The sequence below is a fragment of the Primulina tabacum genome, chromosome 7, assembly GCF_025594145.1.
Source record: "Primulina tabacum isolate GXHZ01 chromosome 7, ASM2559414v2, whole genome shotgun sequence".
Lineage (NCBI taxonomy): Eukaryota > Viridiplantae > Streptophyta > Magnoliopsida > Lamiales > Gesneriaceae > Primulina > Primulina tabacum.
The window spans coordinates 29,986,174-29,999,915 of record NC_134556.1 but is presented as its reverse complement, the minus strand read 5'-3'; the positions used below and the strand labels follow the sequence as shown (position 1 = coordinate 29,999,915).

At 32.6% G+C, this 13,742-nt stretch overlaps 2 protein-coding genes across 2 annotated transcripts; one reads left to right on the top strand and one right to left on the bottom strand.

The window, feature by feature from the left end:
- Positions 1–692: 692 nt before the first annotated feature.
- Positions 693–3,373, top strand: LOC142551231 (receptor like protein kinase S.2). Its single transcript, XM_075660358.1, is given in 2 exon segments — positions 693–3,032; positions 3,034–3,373. Coding segments are annotated over 2 exon segments (2,478 nt in total). The 5' UTR covers positions 693–785; the 3' UTR covers positions 3,265–3,373.
- A 125-nt stretch (positions 3,374–3,498) lies between these two features.
- On the bottom strand, positions 3,499–8,605 carry LOC142551232 (putative pectinesterase 29). Its single transcript, XM_075660360.1, has 5 exons — positions 8,441–8,605; positions 7,814–7,973; positions 7,234–7,446; positions 4,107–4,354; positions 3,499–3,768 (listed from the first exon to the last, which is right to left on the bottom strand). Exons 1-5 carry the CDS (start codon positions 8,581–8,583, stop codon positions 3,597–3,599), a joined length of 936 nt encoding a protein of 311 aa, XP_075516475.1. The 5' UTR covers positions 8,584–8,605; the 3' UTR covers positions 3,499–3,596.
- Positions 8,606–13,742: the final 5,137 nt, after the last annotated feature.

Genomic DNA, 13,742 nt, shown 5'->3' with positions numbered 1-13,742 from the left:
GGTACAATTAGAAAAAAAAATTAAATATTTATATATTTTTAAATTAACATTATTTATTATTTCTTGGAATTTAAATTCATTAATATATCATCTCTATCTTTTAAAAAAAAATACATCTAGAAGTCTAGGAATTGACTTTCATATTATAATAAAAATTCCTATCACGATAAAAATATAATGAGCAGTGGATATTTGATACTTATAGAAGTTTCCAAATATAAAGTAGGGTAATATGATATTTTATATTTTATAATTCTACTATTTTTTATTTATTCAAATTTATTTAAAATTTTATATTTCAATATATTAATTAACATTTTATTAAATAAAGTTTTAAAAAATATTAACTTTTAGTACTATATACATTCATTCAAATATTTTATGTTAATTAAAAATACAATTGATAAATTATTATTAAACTATGAATAAATTTTTTAATTACTAAAATTTAAACAATAATATTTTTATTAATTTATTAAGGTTATTATCAATCAAATTATTTTATCTTTGTGGAAATTAATAAGATAAAGTAAATTTTTTGATCAATTCATTAAATAAAATACTGTATTTATATTAACATTGGAAAATGATATTTTGATAACAAAATTTAATTGTAAGAAAGAATTTTTGTGTTAAATAAATATACATTGTTTTTCCTATTCATCGTGTATAAATATATGCAAATTAAGTTTCAAGACCTTCTCATTAGAACGAAACTATGCATCCATTTCTATGCAAGAATCATCTAAAGTTATTCGATCCAAGTTCTTGATACGAATTAAATCATGCAGTTGAAAGGTTTTTGCTTCATCTTACCCACTGAATTTGAAGAACTTGATCACAAAAAAGTCCAGAAAGCCGCACCGAAGCAGTCATCCGATCGCAACTGCGGCCTTTTAATTCTTGATTTTCTCCGTCAATCACTCCACCGCCTATACAGATCCAAATGGGCACGTATTTCTCATCAAGAATTTCAGAAGAAACAGTCTTCCAGCCTGTTTATCGATGCAGAAGGCGTGCAAATTCAAGAAAAAATGGGTGGCGAAAACCCAAGAATTTTCAGCTATTCTGAGCTGTTTATAGGTTCCAATGGATTCAGCGAGAAGGAAGTGCTCGGAAGTGGAGGATTTGGCCGCGTTTACAGGGCGGTTTTGCCGAGCGACGGCACGGTGGTGGCCGTGAAATGCCTGGCGGAGAGAGGGGAGCGGTTTGAGAAGACTTTCACGGCGGAGCTGATGGCTGTGGCCAATCTCCGTCACCGGAATCTTGTCAAGCTGCGAGGATGGTGTATTCATGAAGAGGAGCTTCTTCTTGTTTATGAATACATGCCGAACCGGAGCCTCGACCGAGTACTCTTCAGACGGCCGGAAACTTTGGATGCGGCGTCGCCACCACTTACGTGGAACAGAAGAAGGAAAATAGTCCATGGATTAGCAGCTGCCTTAAATTATCTCCATCAACAGCTCGAAACTCAGATCATACATCGGGACGTGAAGGCTAGTAACGTCATGCTCGACTCCCATTTCAATGCACGGTTAGGCGACTTTGGCCTCGCTCGGTGGCTCGAACACAACGTCGAACACGAGCCAAAGACGCCACCGGTGTTTAAAGATAGGCAGTTCCGGCTGGTGGAAACTACTAGAGTTGGAGGGACGATAGGCTACTTGCCTCCAGAGAGCTTTCAGAAGAGAAGTGTGGCCACGGCTAAGTCCGATGTCTTCAGCTTCGGTATTGTCGTGTTGGAGATTGTTTCGGGTCGACGTGCGGTGGATTTGACTTACCCTGATGATCAGATCATTTTGCTTGATTGGATAAGAAGACTTTCTGATGAGGGTGCCCTGCTTCAAGCAGGGGATGCTAGAATTCCGGACAAGGATTTTGCTCAATCAGACATAGAACGTTGCATAAAAATCGGGCTAATGTCCACGTTTCATGACCCGAATTCGAGGCCTAATATGAAATGGGTGGTGGAAGCTCTCTCCGGCAATGTATACGGTACATTACCTGATCTTCCATCATTTCGGTCATACCCTTTATACATTTCTTTGTCGTCCTCGATTAGCACGAGCATGGACTCGAACTCAAATGTTTCAAAATCGAGTACCACCAGCAGTAGCACAACTGCTTTTCACTCATCGAACTTTGTCACAGCTAACGCCGAAACCATTTACATGACCGCTGAACCCGAGGCTGGAGGTATTGCTTCATCGGGTAGTAAGTGTAGCCCCCAAAAAACTTTTCCTGTCCTCGAAACTCCAAGAATCTTTACATACGAGGAGATCATCTTAGCAACAAGCAATTTCTCTGACTCACATAGGGTAGCAGAAGTGGACTTTGGGACGGCATACTATGGTTTTCTTAACAACGGTCACCACATTTTGGTGAAACGATTGGGCATGAAGACTTGCCCTGCATTAAGAAGTAGATTTGCGAATGAATTCCAAAACTTGGGAAGATTACGCCACAGAAACCTGATACAGCTCCGGGGATGGTGCACCGAGCAAGGGGAGATGCTGGTCGTTTATGATTACTCTGCGTCCCGACTTCTGAGCAACATTATTTTCCACCATGAACCCAAAAGAAATAATTTGATCTTGAATTGGAATCAACGTTACAGTGTGATCAAATCACTGGCTTCGGCCATTTACTACCTTCATGAAGAATGGGATGAACGAGTGATCCACAAAAACATCACATCTTCTGCAGTGTTTCTTGATCCGGATATGAACCCACGACTAGGTTCCTTTGCTCTTGCCGAGTTCTTAACAAGAAACGAACATGGCCATCACGTAGGTGTCGATAAGAAAACTTCAGTCCGTGGGATATTTGGGTACATGTCACCAGAATACATGGACTCAGGTGAAGCAACTACAATGGCTGATGTTTACAGCTTTGGGATCGTGCTCCTCGAGGTGATCAGTGGAAAAATGGCAGTCGACTTTAGGCAGCGTGATGTTCTTTTGGTAGACAGATTGCATCAATTCGAGGCCCGGAAAAGGCCATACAGAGATTTTGTTGATTGGAAGCTGGAATGCACAATACAATGAAAGGGAACTGGTGAGGCTAATGAAACTGGGAATCGCGTGCACGAGTTCTAATCCAGAGTTCAGACCGAGCATGAGGCAAATTGTAAACATATTGGACGGTCACGATCAGTGGTTTGTGGAGGCGGATAGTAAGAAGGAGAAAAAGGAAGAATGGAGACGAAGAAACGAGTCTTCTTTATGTCTCATTAGAAGAATTCAATCTCTTGGAATACAATGATCTTTCACTTGGTTGTATGTACATGTTTGGGTCATTTTGTAACAAAGTTGGAAGTGTGTTTTTGTTCTTTTACTTTTGTAATATAAGAAAATTTTATGGTTCTCAGGGCTTTGATGGATTAAGTTGGAACCAAAAACATCAACCATAAGCAGAAAATTTAACAAAAAATTGAAGAGCATTGACATATTCTTGACACACAATCATCTGTGCCCTCTATTTTCCTAGAAAAGAAGAAAACAAAAAGTCAATCTACGTAGTTCCTAGGTACAAAGCAAAGGAAAGAAGGCAACCGATTTTCGTGGAAGTCGAACAAAGCAGCGTCTGCAATTCGATTAGTCCAGTACATTGAAGGGTAGTTTCTGTATCCACCCATCTGTGTCTATGTAAGCATTGCTTGTGAATGAGAGGAACTCCATTGGACTTAGGTTCTTTTCCCACTTGACTCGGTTCGATTTATCGGATCCCGATCCGTTGCATTCATACTCAGCGAAGGTTAAGCGACTCCTGGTTAAGGCGCAAGAAAATGGATTTAGAATATGCTTACACATGGCATATTTTTCATTCACAACTCATCCTTACAAAGTACAAACTAACGAAAAAAGTCACAAGCACTTCACCTATATAATTCCCCCAAACGTAAGATACTTCTCTTAACATGATGATTACATTTTTTGTCTCGCAAAATTGATACGTGAAATGGTCTTGTCAGAGTTTTTTTGTTTTTGAAGAGATAAATAACAATGCCGGATAACATGCAAAGACACACATATAATTCAAGATAAAACATCGTCAACAGAAAGAATATATACACAAAATTTAAGGTGAACATCGATATTTCTTACTCCTGGCCGACGAAGTCCCAAGCATCCCAACCTTGAGGAATGACATTGTCCGAGAGAAAAGAGTTGGAATATATAACCCTTGAATAGGATTTCCAAGCTCTTCCCAAGTATGTTGTACCTGTTCCTGTCACATTACAACGTTTGAATACGAATCCACTGCTATCATCTTCACTTGATCTTGCATTTGCAGCTATGTAACTTATTGAATCAGGGTTTGTAACTCCTCCATTCACTGATATCACACATTGCTACAACCAAAATATTCAATTATTAGTGCCCATAGTTGTCAATCGCGCATAGCGCCCCGTAGCGCAAAGGTTGCCCATGGCTATAGCGCATAACAAATAGCGTAGCGAGGGTTATTTGAAAGTAAACGTCATAAGTATATAAATTTAAAATATATAGAATATAGTAACATCAATTCAAAAATCTTAATTTCCAGCATAATATTCCATCAACTTTAATTGTAAAATACTAAAATCTGAAATTATTTTAAGTTTTTTCATTGAAATATCATAGAAGACACAAAAATAAAACAAGAAATGCAGAAAAATATAATTTACAGCAAAAACCTAATTAAGTACATGCCAAAAAAGCCAAAATTAGAAGAAAAAAAGGACAGAAAAAAATAAGCATATAGCTTCGTTTTGCAATAGCACTGCTATTTCAGCTATCGCGATTGTGGCTATAGTGCCAATAGCAAAGATAGCGAGTGCTATTACAAAGTCCATGGCGCGTAGCGATGTGGTGTCGCTTCGCCACGCTATTCGCTATAACGAGAAGCTGCGGGGGTATTGACAACTATGTTAGTGCCAATTATAGAATAATATATGGGTTTTTTTAAAATAAAAATAGCATATAGTGATTTTTGTTCTACAATTTAAATCGATTTGTTCTAATCAGGAATAGTGATTTTATCCAAGTGCAGGCCGAAAATAAAAATTAGTGATTTTGATAAATTTACCAAGATTATGACATACAACATTCACTTTTTCACCTCAGTTTGACCTTTATGGTTAGTAGATGTCAGAAAGTATTTTGAAGAAATTTTAAATACATTGATAAAATTGTGCTATATACTTTAAATAATTTTTTTTAAAAAAATAATGACAAATTAATCCAACGAGGGTCAAAATTTGAGAGGTTAATTTAAAATTTTAAACAAAATTTATGTAATTACGCATAATACACACACGCACATAGTACGTACATATGAGTGCGCACGTCTATGTATTTGTGTGTGTGTATATATTTTTAGCATAGATTGTGTATATAAAATGCATATTTTCTAAATAAAAATATTTATTTAATATAAACAAGAGTATGTCTAATATGAAACAGTGTCACGTATCTATACCCGTGAGATTGATCGATTTCACCAATACATAGAATCAAAAGTAACATTTTCTAAAATATAATATTTTTTAATGGGTCGGATTTGATATGAGATCCTTCTATATTTTGTTTTAGTTAATTCGATAAAAATATTTACGTTTTTAATTTTAAAGTAAAGTATATTTTGCTTTTGTTTTTTACTTCAAAATATTTGATTTGTTTTGTTATTTAAGGTTTTATGGACTTTCATAAAAGTATTTAGTGAAACCTTTACTTCATAGTAATTATGTCTGTTTATGTGCTAGTAATCCTATACCATAGTGTGCACATAAAATATACAAAAACTTCTGTGAGACATTATTAACATTTAATTTTGTGAGACAAATATTCTATTCGAATCACTGTTGAAAAATATTAATTTTTATGTCAAAAATATTTTTTTTTATTATAACTATGAGCATGGTTGCTCTGTCTCACGATTAATGATTCGTGAGATCGAACTTATTCAATAAATTAGTATGTTTGCGTATAATTTTTTGTTATAAATTTATGTGAGACGGTCTCAAAAGTCGTATTTTTTGAGACAAATATCTTATTTTGGTTATCAATGAAAAAAAATATTACTTTTTTATGCTAAGAGTATTATTTTTTATTGTGAATATCGGTAGAGTTGACCCGTCTCATAGATAAAGATCCGTGAGACCGTCTCAGTTCTAACAGATAAAGATTCGTGAGACCGTTTCACAAGAGATATACTCTAATTTTTTTGTACTAAGTAATTTATATGTTAAAAAATCTAAAGATTATATCCTTACAATGAGCTTTATAAATAATTTTTTAAATATTTTTTTATAAAATTAATTGGAGTAATTATTTGAGAAATAATAAGATTAATTATTTAATTTGGATTAAATTCCTATTTTAAAGTGGGTCGAGTTTCTTAATTTAATTATGACTAAAACTCAAAGCGAATCGGATAAGAGTCATAATTAGAATTTAGGAATTCATTCTCTTTAATCAACTATACATCTGATAAAAATCTATCAGCATAATAATTATTGGATTACTACCCTCGACTCCAGAAGGTTTGTTTATATATATTAATGTATATAAAACAACCCAAGAAAGATTATTGTTTTTAATGTATATATTTAAAATGGGAAAAAAACTTTTTTGTTTATTAACGTTTTTTTTATTTTTTTATTTTTATTCATAATGTTTTCAAATACTGGTTTTGGCGCATTAACTTTGATTTTTTTTTCAGAGTCTCGTGACATTGGGAAATGCTAACATCTTGCTGAAAAATATTGACGTGATATCATGAATTATTTGCCTTGTCCGATGTAATATCAGCAGTTGGACCAAAATAACCAAAAACCAAGAGTCATTAAATCAGTAGGTCTTTTGTGAGATGATGCATGATATGTGTCAACATTGCTTATATTTACAATAAAAAATATTACTTTTTCATATGTGATTCAAATAAAAAATCTGTTTCACAAAATTGATTTGTAAAACTGTCTCACAAATTTTTTGTGTTAAATCAAAACTAAAATATGATTGGACTAAATTCAAAATTAAACAAAGGACAAAATATTTATTTTCTTTATTTAAATTTGTGAGGAACCATTTTATAATTTTCTTTCATCACTAATTAATCATTATTATTTCATTAATCTTCTTCTAATTATGCCTCTAAAAATATGAAGAACTTAATATATAGTTCAAGAGTATTTTTAAATCATATATTATTTGTTTAATTAAATGAATTTGTCAATTAATTATTAATTACCTCATAAATGGATTGACCACTTCCAAAGATGAAATCAGTGGATCCTTCAATCTTGCAACGCTTGAAATAATGTCTCCCCTTATCATCCAACAAGGTGTCTTGGTACCCCAAGAAACTACACTCGTAAAATGCGGATTTGTCGCCGGAGATCATAGCCGCCACCGCAGGCTTCACCGGATTCTTATTCTCGTTCGGGGGGTAATTGTAAGAATTCTATACAACAAGGCAGAAAGTCAAAATAAGTAACTGTTATTCTTGAAAACACAATTTCACCTAGCTGTTTATTAATACTTCCATTGGAAAGGACCTTGAGTTGTATTTTCTCCAAAAAAATTTGTGAGCCCACCAATTTTTGGAAAATATACTTTATAAAACAAAATTATTCACATATACAATAATTACCATTCTGACTATTATTTCATTTTTTAAAATATCAATCTTTTTTTTTCCCAAAAAAAAAAAACGATTTCAAAAATATCAACCTAATGTATCTACCAAAATATATCCCAACCGGATATTTTGGCTCAATATATCGGAATCAAGATTTGTTTTTTTAACGATAATAAATCGAAGATTGTACCATAAAAGTAATCCCGGAAACCACAATATTATCGGCAATGGAGCAAAAAGTTGAAGTGTTCAACATATACTGATGAGCTTCCCACACGACATTGGTTCTCCCCATTCCTTCTCCTTTCAGATGGATAAATGGTTTGTCACCAGGAATTACAACTTGTTCACTGCATCCAAAAAAAAAAAAAAAACAACTATAAACCCTAAAATCTTAGTAAAATCAAAGTTGAAACTGACATATTTTCATATTTTCAGGTAATTTTGCTTAATTAAACGACGGCACGAGGCGTGCTATCGAACCATTCAAAGGAGGGGACTGCACCAAAACCTCTCACGTGCAAGAGAAGTGAATGGGTCAAGATCTGTTTGCTCATTATTCATATTAACAAAACAAGGAAGAAACGAATCCGGGTTTTCTGTAAACTTGGCAAAGAATTACATTCACCAGACTGTTGAAATATCGAAATCGAAAGCGAAGAACTGGCATTTTGTCTAACAAAGCGATAATCGCCCTCGACTTGTATAACTTATGCTAAGTGATGGATGCATCATACATGATATAATTGCATGGAATCGTTATATTTTACGCCGAAAATTATACGAAAGTGCAACCGGAAAAAATAATCGATCTTACTTGTATGTTCCAGCCTTGATGGAGATCAAAATCCAATCCTTATTGTTCGATGGGACGGAATCGATGGCTGCTTGGATAGTTGTAAAGCATGAATGGCTCGATGGATCCACATAAATTGTTCTTTCACCCAATAATTTCCTCATTAATCTTTCTTGAAATTCGCAATTTGAGAGCACAAAGCACATAAAAAAATTCACCAGCATAAATACATGCTGTGAAATTTTCCCACCCATTTTTTTCTAATTTTATTTTACCAAATGTAAAATAAATTTATGGTCTCAGACATATAAAGGAAAGTGATTTAAAGAGTGGACTTCAAGGGTTTTTCAAATAAATATGTAATTAATTGATTAATAAAAGATTTCCTCTTTCTTACCCCCTCAGTTTCATTCATACGTTAGTTTTAAATATTAAGCAGCTTAATGTAATAAATATATATATATTAAGAAGCTTAGCTAAGATTATGTTTCACCAAGGAATTAATTAATGGTGAATTATTAAATTTTTTTTTGAAAAGGTAGTATATAATATAACTATGAATTAATTAATTTCATTTGTATCTTAAAATGTTAGCATTTAGTTACACTATGTGGTCTTCGTAACACTTGAGTCAACCGTAACTATAATTTGCATTTAACTAGTTAATAAACACAAATGTAAGTTTTTAAAAGTTGAATATGGAAATGTCACTTAAAAAAAAATGTAAGTTACAAGATATTCATGGAAATATAGATATAGTATATATATTAAGTGATAGCAGCACTAAATAGTAATTTTTTGGTAAAACCTTTTTTAATACTCCGAAACTTCCCTTAATTTGCTTCTTCTTCTTTTTTTTTTTTTTTTTACACTTAATTCGTTTTTTGTGCAAACTTTTTCCAATTTTTTCTTGCCATGATCCGCAAATCATTCAACTCAATAAGAGTTCATGTCCTTCTTCTCATACAAAATCACCCAAAACATAAAAACTTTATAAAAGATCACAATCATGTGAACTTGGATGTGTTCTTGCTATTATCGAGAAAAATAACTACGTTGTAAAACTCTATTGAATTTATTTTTATATTTTGTGGACAAGCATCAGATGTGTCATGGTTACTATTTTTATAATTTAAAATAAAAATGAAAAAGACAAAAATTTGTGTGAGACGGTCTCGCAGGTCGTATTTTGTGAGACGGATCTCTTATTTGGGTCATCTGCGAAAAAGTATTATTTTTTATGCTAAGAGTATTACTTTTTATTGTGAATATTGATAGGATTGACTCGTCTCACAGATAAAGATTCGTGAGACTGTTTCACAAGAGACCTGCTCAATGAAAAATTAGATCCACCAAATATTAAAAAATATATTGTATGACAGATTTAACCTTATAGTTATACAATCACAATAATAAAATCAAATAATAGTGAAATTCGAAGTGAGATTAAAGCATGTTGATAAAAAAAAAATTAAGTTGATTTTTATTTTCTCAACCAGCATATTTTCTTTTCTATTTTTTTCTATCGGTAAATCAAAATGTATATTACTAAAAAATTAGAATTCAAAATGTTGAGCATACCAATATAAGAATGAATACGAAAATATGTGTAGAACCGAGAGCTTGTATCTTTACTAAAAGTAATAGATGTGGTAATTTGTAACTCAAATCTTTTAAATCGTAGAGTATCTCAAACGTCACATTTCGATTGTTGTATCAAATACGAATAATTAGTCTATTTCAACGATATAATTTTGTGTTTATCACCGTTTTAAATAAAGGTATTTTTAATATTCGAAAAAACCAAAGAATAAAGGACAATTTGGAGAAAAATACATCTGGCCATTATTTATTTAAGATTCAGTCCTCATCAGTTTTTTTGTGTTTTAATACCTGACAAAAGTTCAATTTACTTTTTACTCCATGTTTCATGCATTTTTACCTTTTTACCCTTTTTTAATTAATAAATTTTTTTATGAATCTCTATTTTTATTGGTCATCTTCTCTTTCTACTCCTCCTTCCCGCTTCACACTCCACTTCTCTTCTGTGCGAGAAATTTTTGTTGGCAATTTTTTTGTAAACCAACACTGAATCTGTTCAATTTACAAGTATTAGGTACTATTTGAGGTTTGTAATTAAGAAGACTACTGTGTTGCTATCAAACTCAATTGCTTGAGTGAGATTGGAAAAATTTATGTCGTTGCACAAAACATCGGATTTTGTGTTTGTAATTGCAACTTGTAAACACGTTATGAAGTGATTATTTCTTAATCATTAAACTGTTTTGTTCACTTATAGTTTCATATATGTTGTGGTTTGTTATCATTACAAATATTTCATTGCAAATTTTTTTCAGGAATGTTTTGCAAAAAATACTCTGTTGGGTGCAATAATTATCCCTGCTTGGTAGAGCGATCGAACCGTAGTGCTTGAGCTGCTGTGCGGTTTAAAAGATTTGAGTTGCACCATTACTAATAGCTATAGCTTTTGGTAAAGCGGTAAGCACTCGGTCCTACAATTGGTATCAGAGCCAAGGTCACGGGTTTGATTCCCATTGATTGCAAAGAGTGCAATTATTGGGAGGGAGATTGTTGGGTGCAATAATTGTCCCTGCTTGGTAGAGCGATCGAACCGTGGTGCTTGAGCTGCTGTGCGGTTTAAAAGATTTGAGTTGCATCATTACTACTAACTATAGCTTTTGGTAAAACGGTAAGCACTTGGTCCTACATACTCACTTTTAAGCTTCATTACTTAATTTCCCTTAAGTGATACCCAAATTTATTGTTCCTTAATATTATAAATTGAAATTTAATTTTATGCATTCTCAAAATATTAAGTTAACATTTGGAAAAAAACAAATTCGCAACTAAACATAAAACAATTTGAAGTACTTACTTTTACGTGCGAAATATTTAATTTCAATTTTAAATACTTGATTTGGTAAACGAGATACTCATAAAATTTAATAAAATATTAGATATTCGATTAGGCAATGTAAGTTCACCAAGTGCTCGCATTTCCATCCAAAATGTATTTGGATGACATGTTCATTTCATTTAAATATTTTATTTATTTTAAAAAAATACAAATTCGCTTGCAACTAAGCATGAAACATTTTGAAGTACTTACTTTTATTTGCGAAATACCTAATTTCAATTTTAAAATACTTGATTTGGTAAATGAAATACTCATAAAAGTTAATAAAATAATGGATATTCTAGTAGGCAATGTAAGTTCACCAAGTGCTTGCATTTCCATCCAAGATGCATTTGGATGACATGTTCATTTTATTTATTTTAAAAAATACAAATTCGCTTGCAACTAAGTATGAAACATTTTGAATTACTTACTTTACTTACGAAATACCTAATTTCAATTTAAAATACTTGATTTGGTAAATGGGATACTCAGAATAAGTATTAAAATACTGAATATTCGAATATGCAACGTAAGTTCACAAAGTGCTCACATTGCCATCCAATATGCATTTGGATGACATGTTCATTTCATTTATTTATTTTTTATTTAAAAAAACAAATTCTCAACTAAGCATTGAACTTTTCGAAACACTTAGTTTTACTTGCAAAATACATAATTTCAGTTTTAAAATACTTGATTTGATAAATGAGATACTCAGAATATGTATTAAAATATTGGATATTCGAATATGGAACGTAAGTTCACCAAGTGCTTGCATTTCCATCCAAGATGCATTTTGATGACATGTTCATTTCATTTAATTTTTTTATTTAAAAAAAAAAACAAATTCACAACTAAGCTTTTTCAAGTACTTAGTTTTACTTGCAAATGCCTAATTTCAGTTTTAAAATAATTGATTTGGTAAATGAGATACTCAGAATGAGTATTAAAATACTGGCCATATTCGAATATGCAACACAAGTTCACCAAGTGCTCGCATTTCCATCCATGATGCATTTGGATGACATGTTCATTTCAACTAATTATTATTTTTATTTAAAATAAAAACAAATTCGCAACTAAGCATTGAAATTTTTGAAATACTTAGTTTTATTTGCGAAATACCTAATTTCAGTTTTAAAATACTTGATTTGGTAAATGAGATACTCAAAATGAAATGAGTATTAAAATACTAGATATTTTTATATGCAACGTAAGTTCACTATGTGTTGGGCTTTCATTGAGAGTTGCATTTGGATGACATATTATTCTCATGTGATATCTTTTTTTGTTCAAACGATATTCTACGAGAAATATTTTACTGCTGATGTCAGAGGGAGATTAAAGAGGGAATTTATGACTCTCCGTCACGGAGACGCTACTGTTGCTGAATTTGCGAAGAGATTTGATATGGGTTGTCACTTTGTACCTCTTATTGCCAGAGATGCTGAAGAGAAGCTGAGACACTTCATGGATGGTCTACTGACCCACTATAAGGAATAATGTTATGATGATGCGTCCTTTGGATTATGTTACTGCTACCACTTATGCATTCCAGTCTGAGCAATCCTTTTAGGACATCCAGTTTGAGTTACAGCGCAAAAGGCAGCAACATCAGAATAATAATCAGCCAAACAAGAAGCCATATGCGGGTCCTCCTAGACCTCAAGGGCCACAAAAGCTCCAAGGTCAAGTCATGAAGCAAGCACCGCAAAAGCCACAAAATCTTGGAGCACCGAAGCCTGCTGATAAACAACCTTGCAAGGAGTGCAATCGCTTTCATTTTGGCAAGTGCATGTGGGGATCTTATAAATGCTTTATTTGCAAGGAAGAAGGGCATAAGGCTGCTGATTTCCCGAAGAAGAAAGCACCTACTGTTGGGAGAGCATATGTGATGAATGCCGAGGAAGTTGAGGAGGAGGCAGACACTACGCTTATCACGGGTAACCTAGTCATTTGACATTTTTATATTGCTTATTATTGCATGAAATATTAAATTGGTTATTAGGATGGAATTGGGAACAAGATTTAACCTAGTGGAAATTAGGTTGCATGTTCTACCTTAGTTGGAAATCAATATATGATTTTAGAACCATAGAAATTGGTATTGAAATTTTGTGCCTTAGTTTATGTGAAGGATGTAATATTCCAATAAAATTTTTAGGGCCAAAATTAAATGAAAATCATAATTAAGAAATTTATAGGGGTTTTGAATTTTATTGAGGGGTCATTATGCAATTTTTGAAATTTTAAGGGTCTAAAATGAAGTTTTTGATAATTAAGGGACCAAAATGTAATTAACCGAAAGATAAGGACCTAAGTGTAATTTCCGAAATCTTGAGGACCACAAACCCAATTTTCGAAACTTAAGGGATTAAAATAAGAATTTCCGAAAATATAAGG

Excerpts from the sequence above, each read along its gene's own strand:
- LOC142551232 (XM_075660360.1), bottom strand. The coding sequence starts at position 8,583 with ATGAGGAAATTATTGGGTGAAAGAACAATTTATGTGGATCCATCGAGC. Across the intron at positions 7,974-8,440 it reads ATCAAGGCTGGAACATACAA|TGAACAAGTTGTAATTCCTG; the intron begins GTAAGATCGATT and ends TTTTGGATGCAG. Across the intron at positions 3,769-4,106 it reads TGGGACTTCGTCGGCCAGGA|GAGTCGCTTAACCTTCGCTG; the intron begins GTAAGAAATATC and ends CGCCTTAACCAG.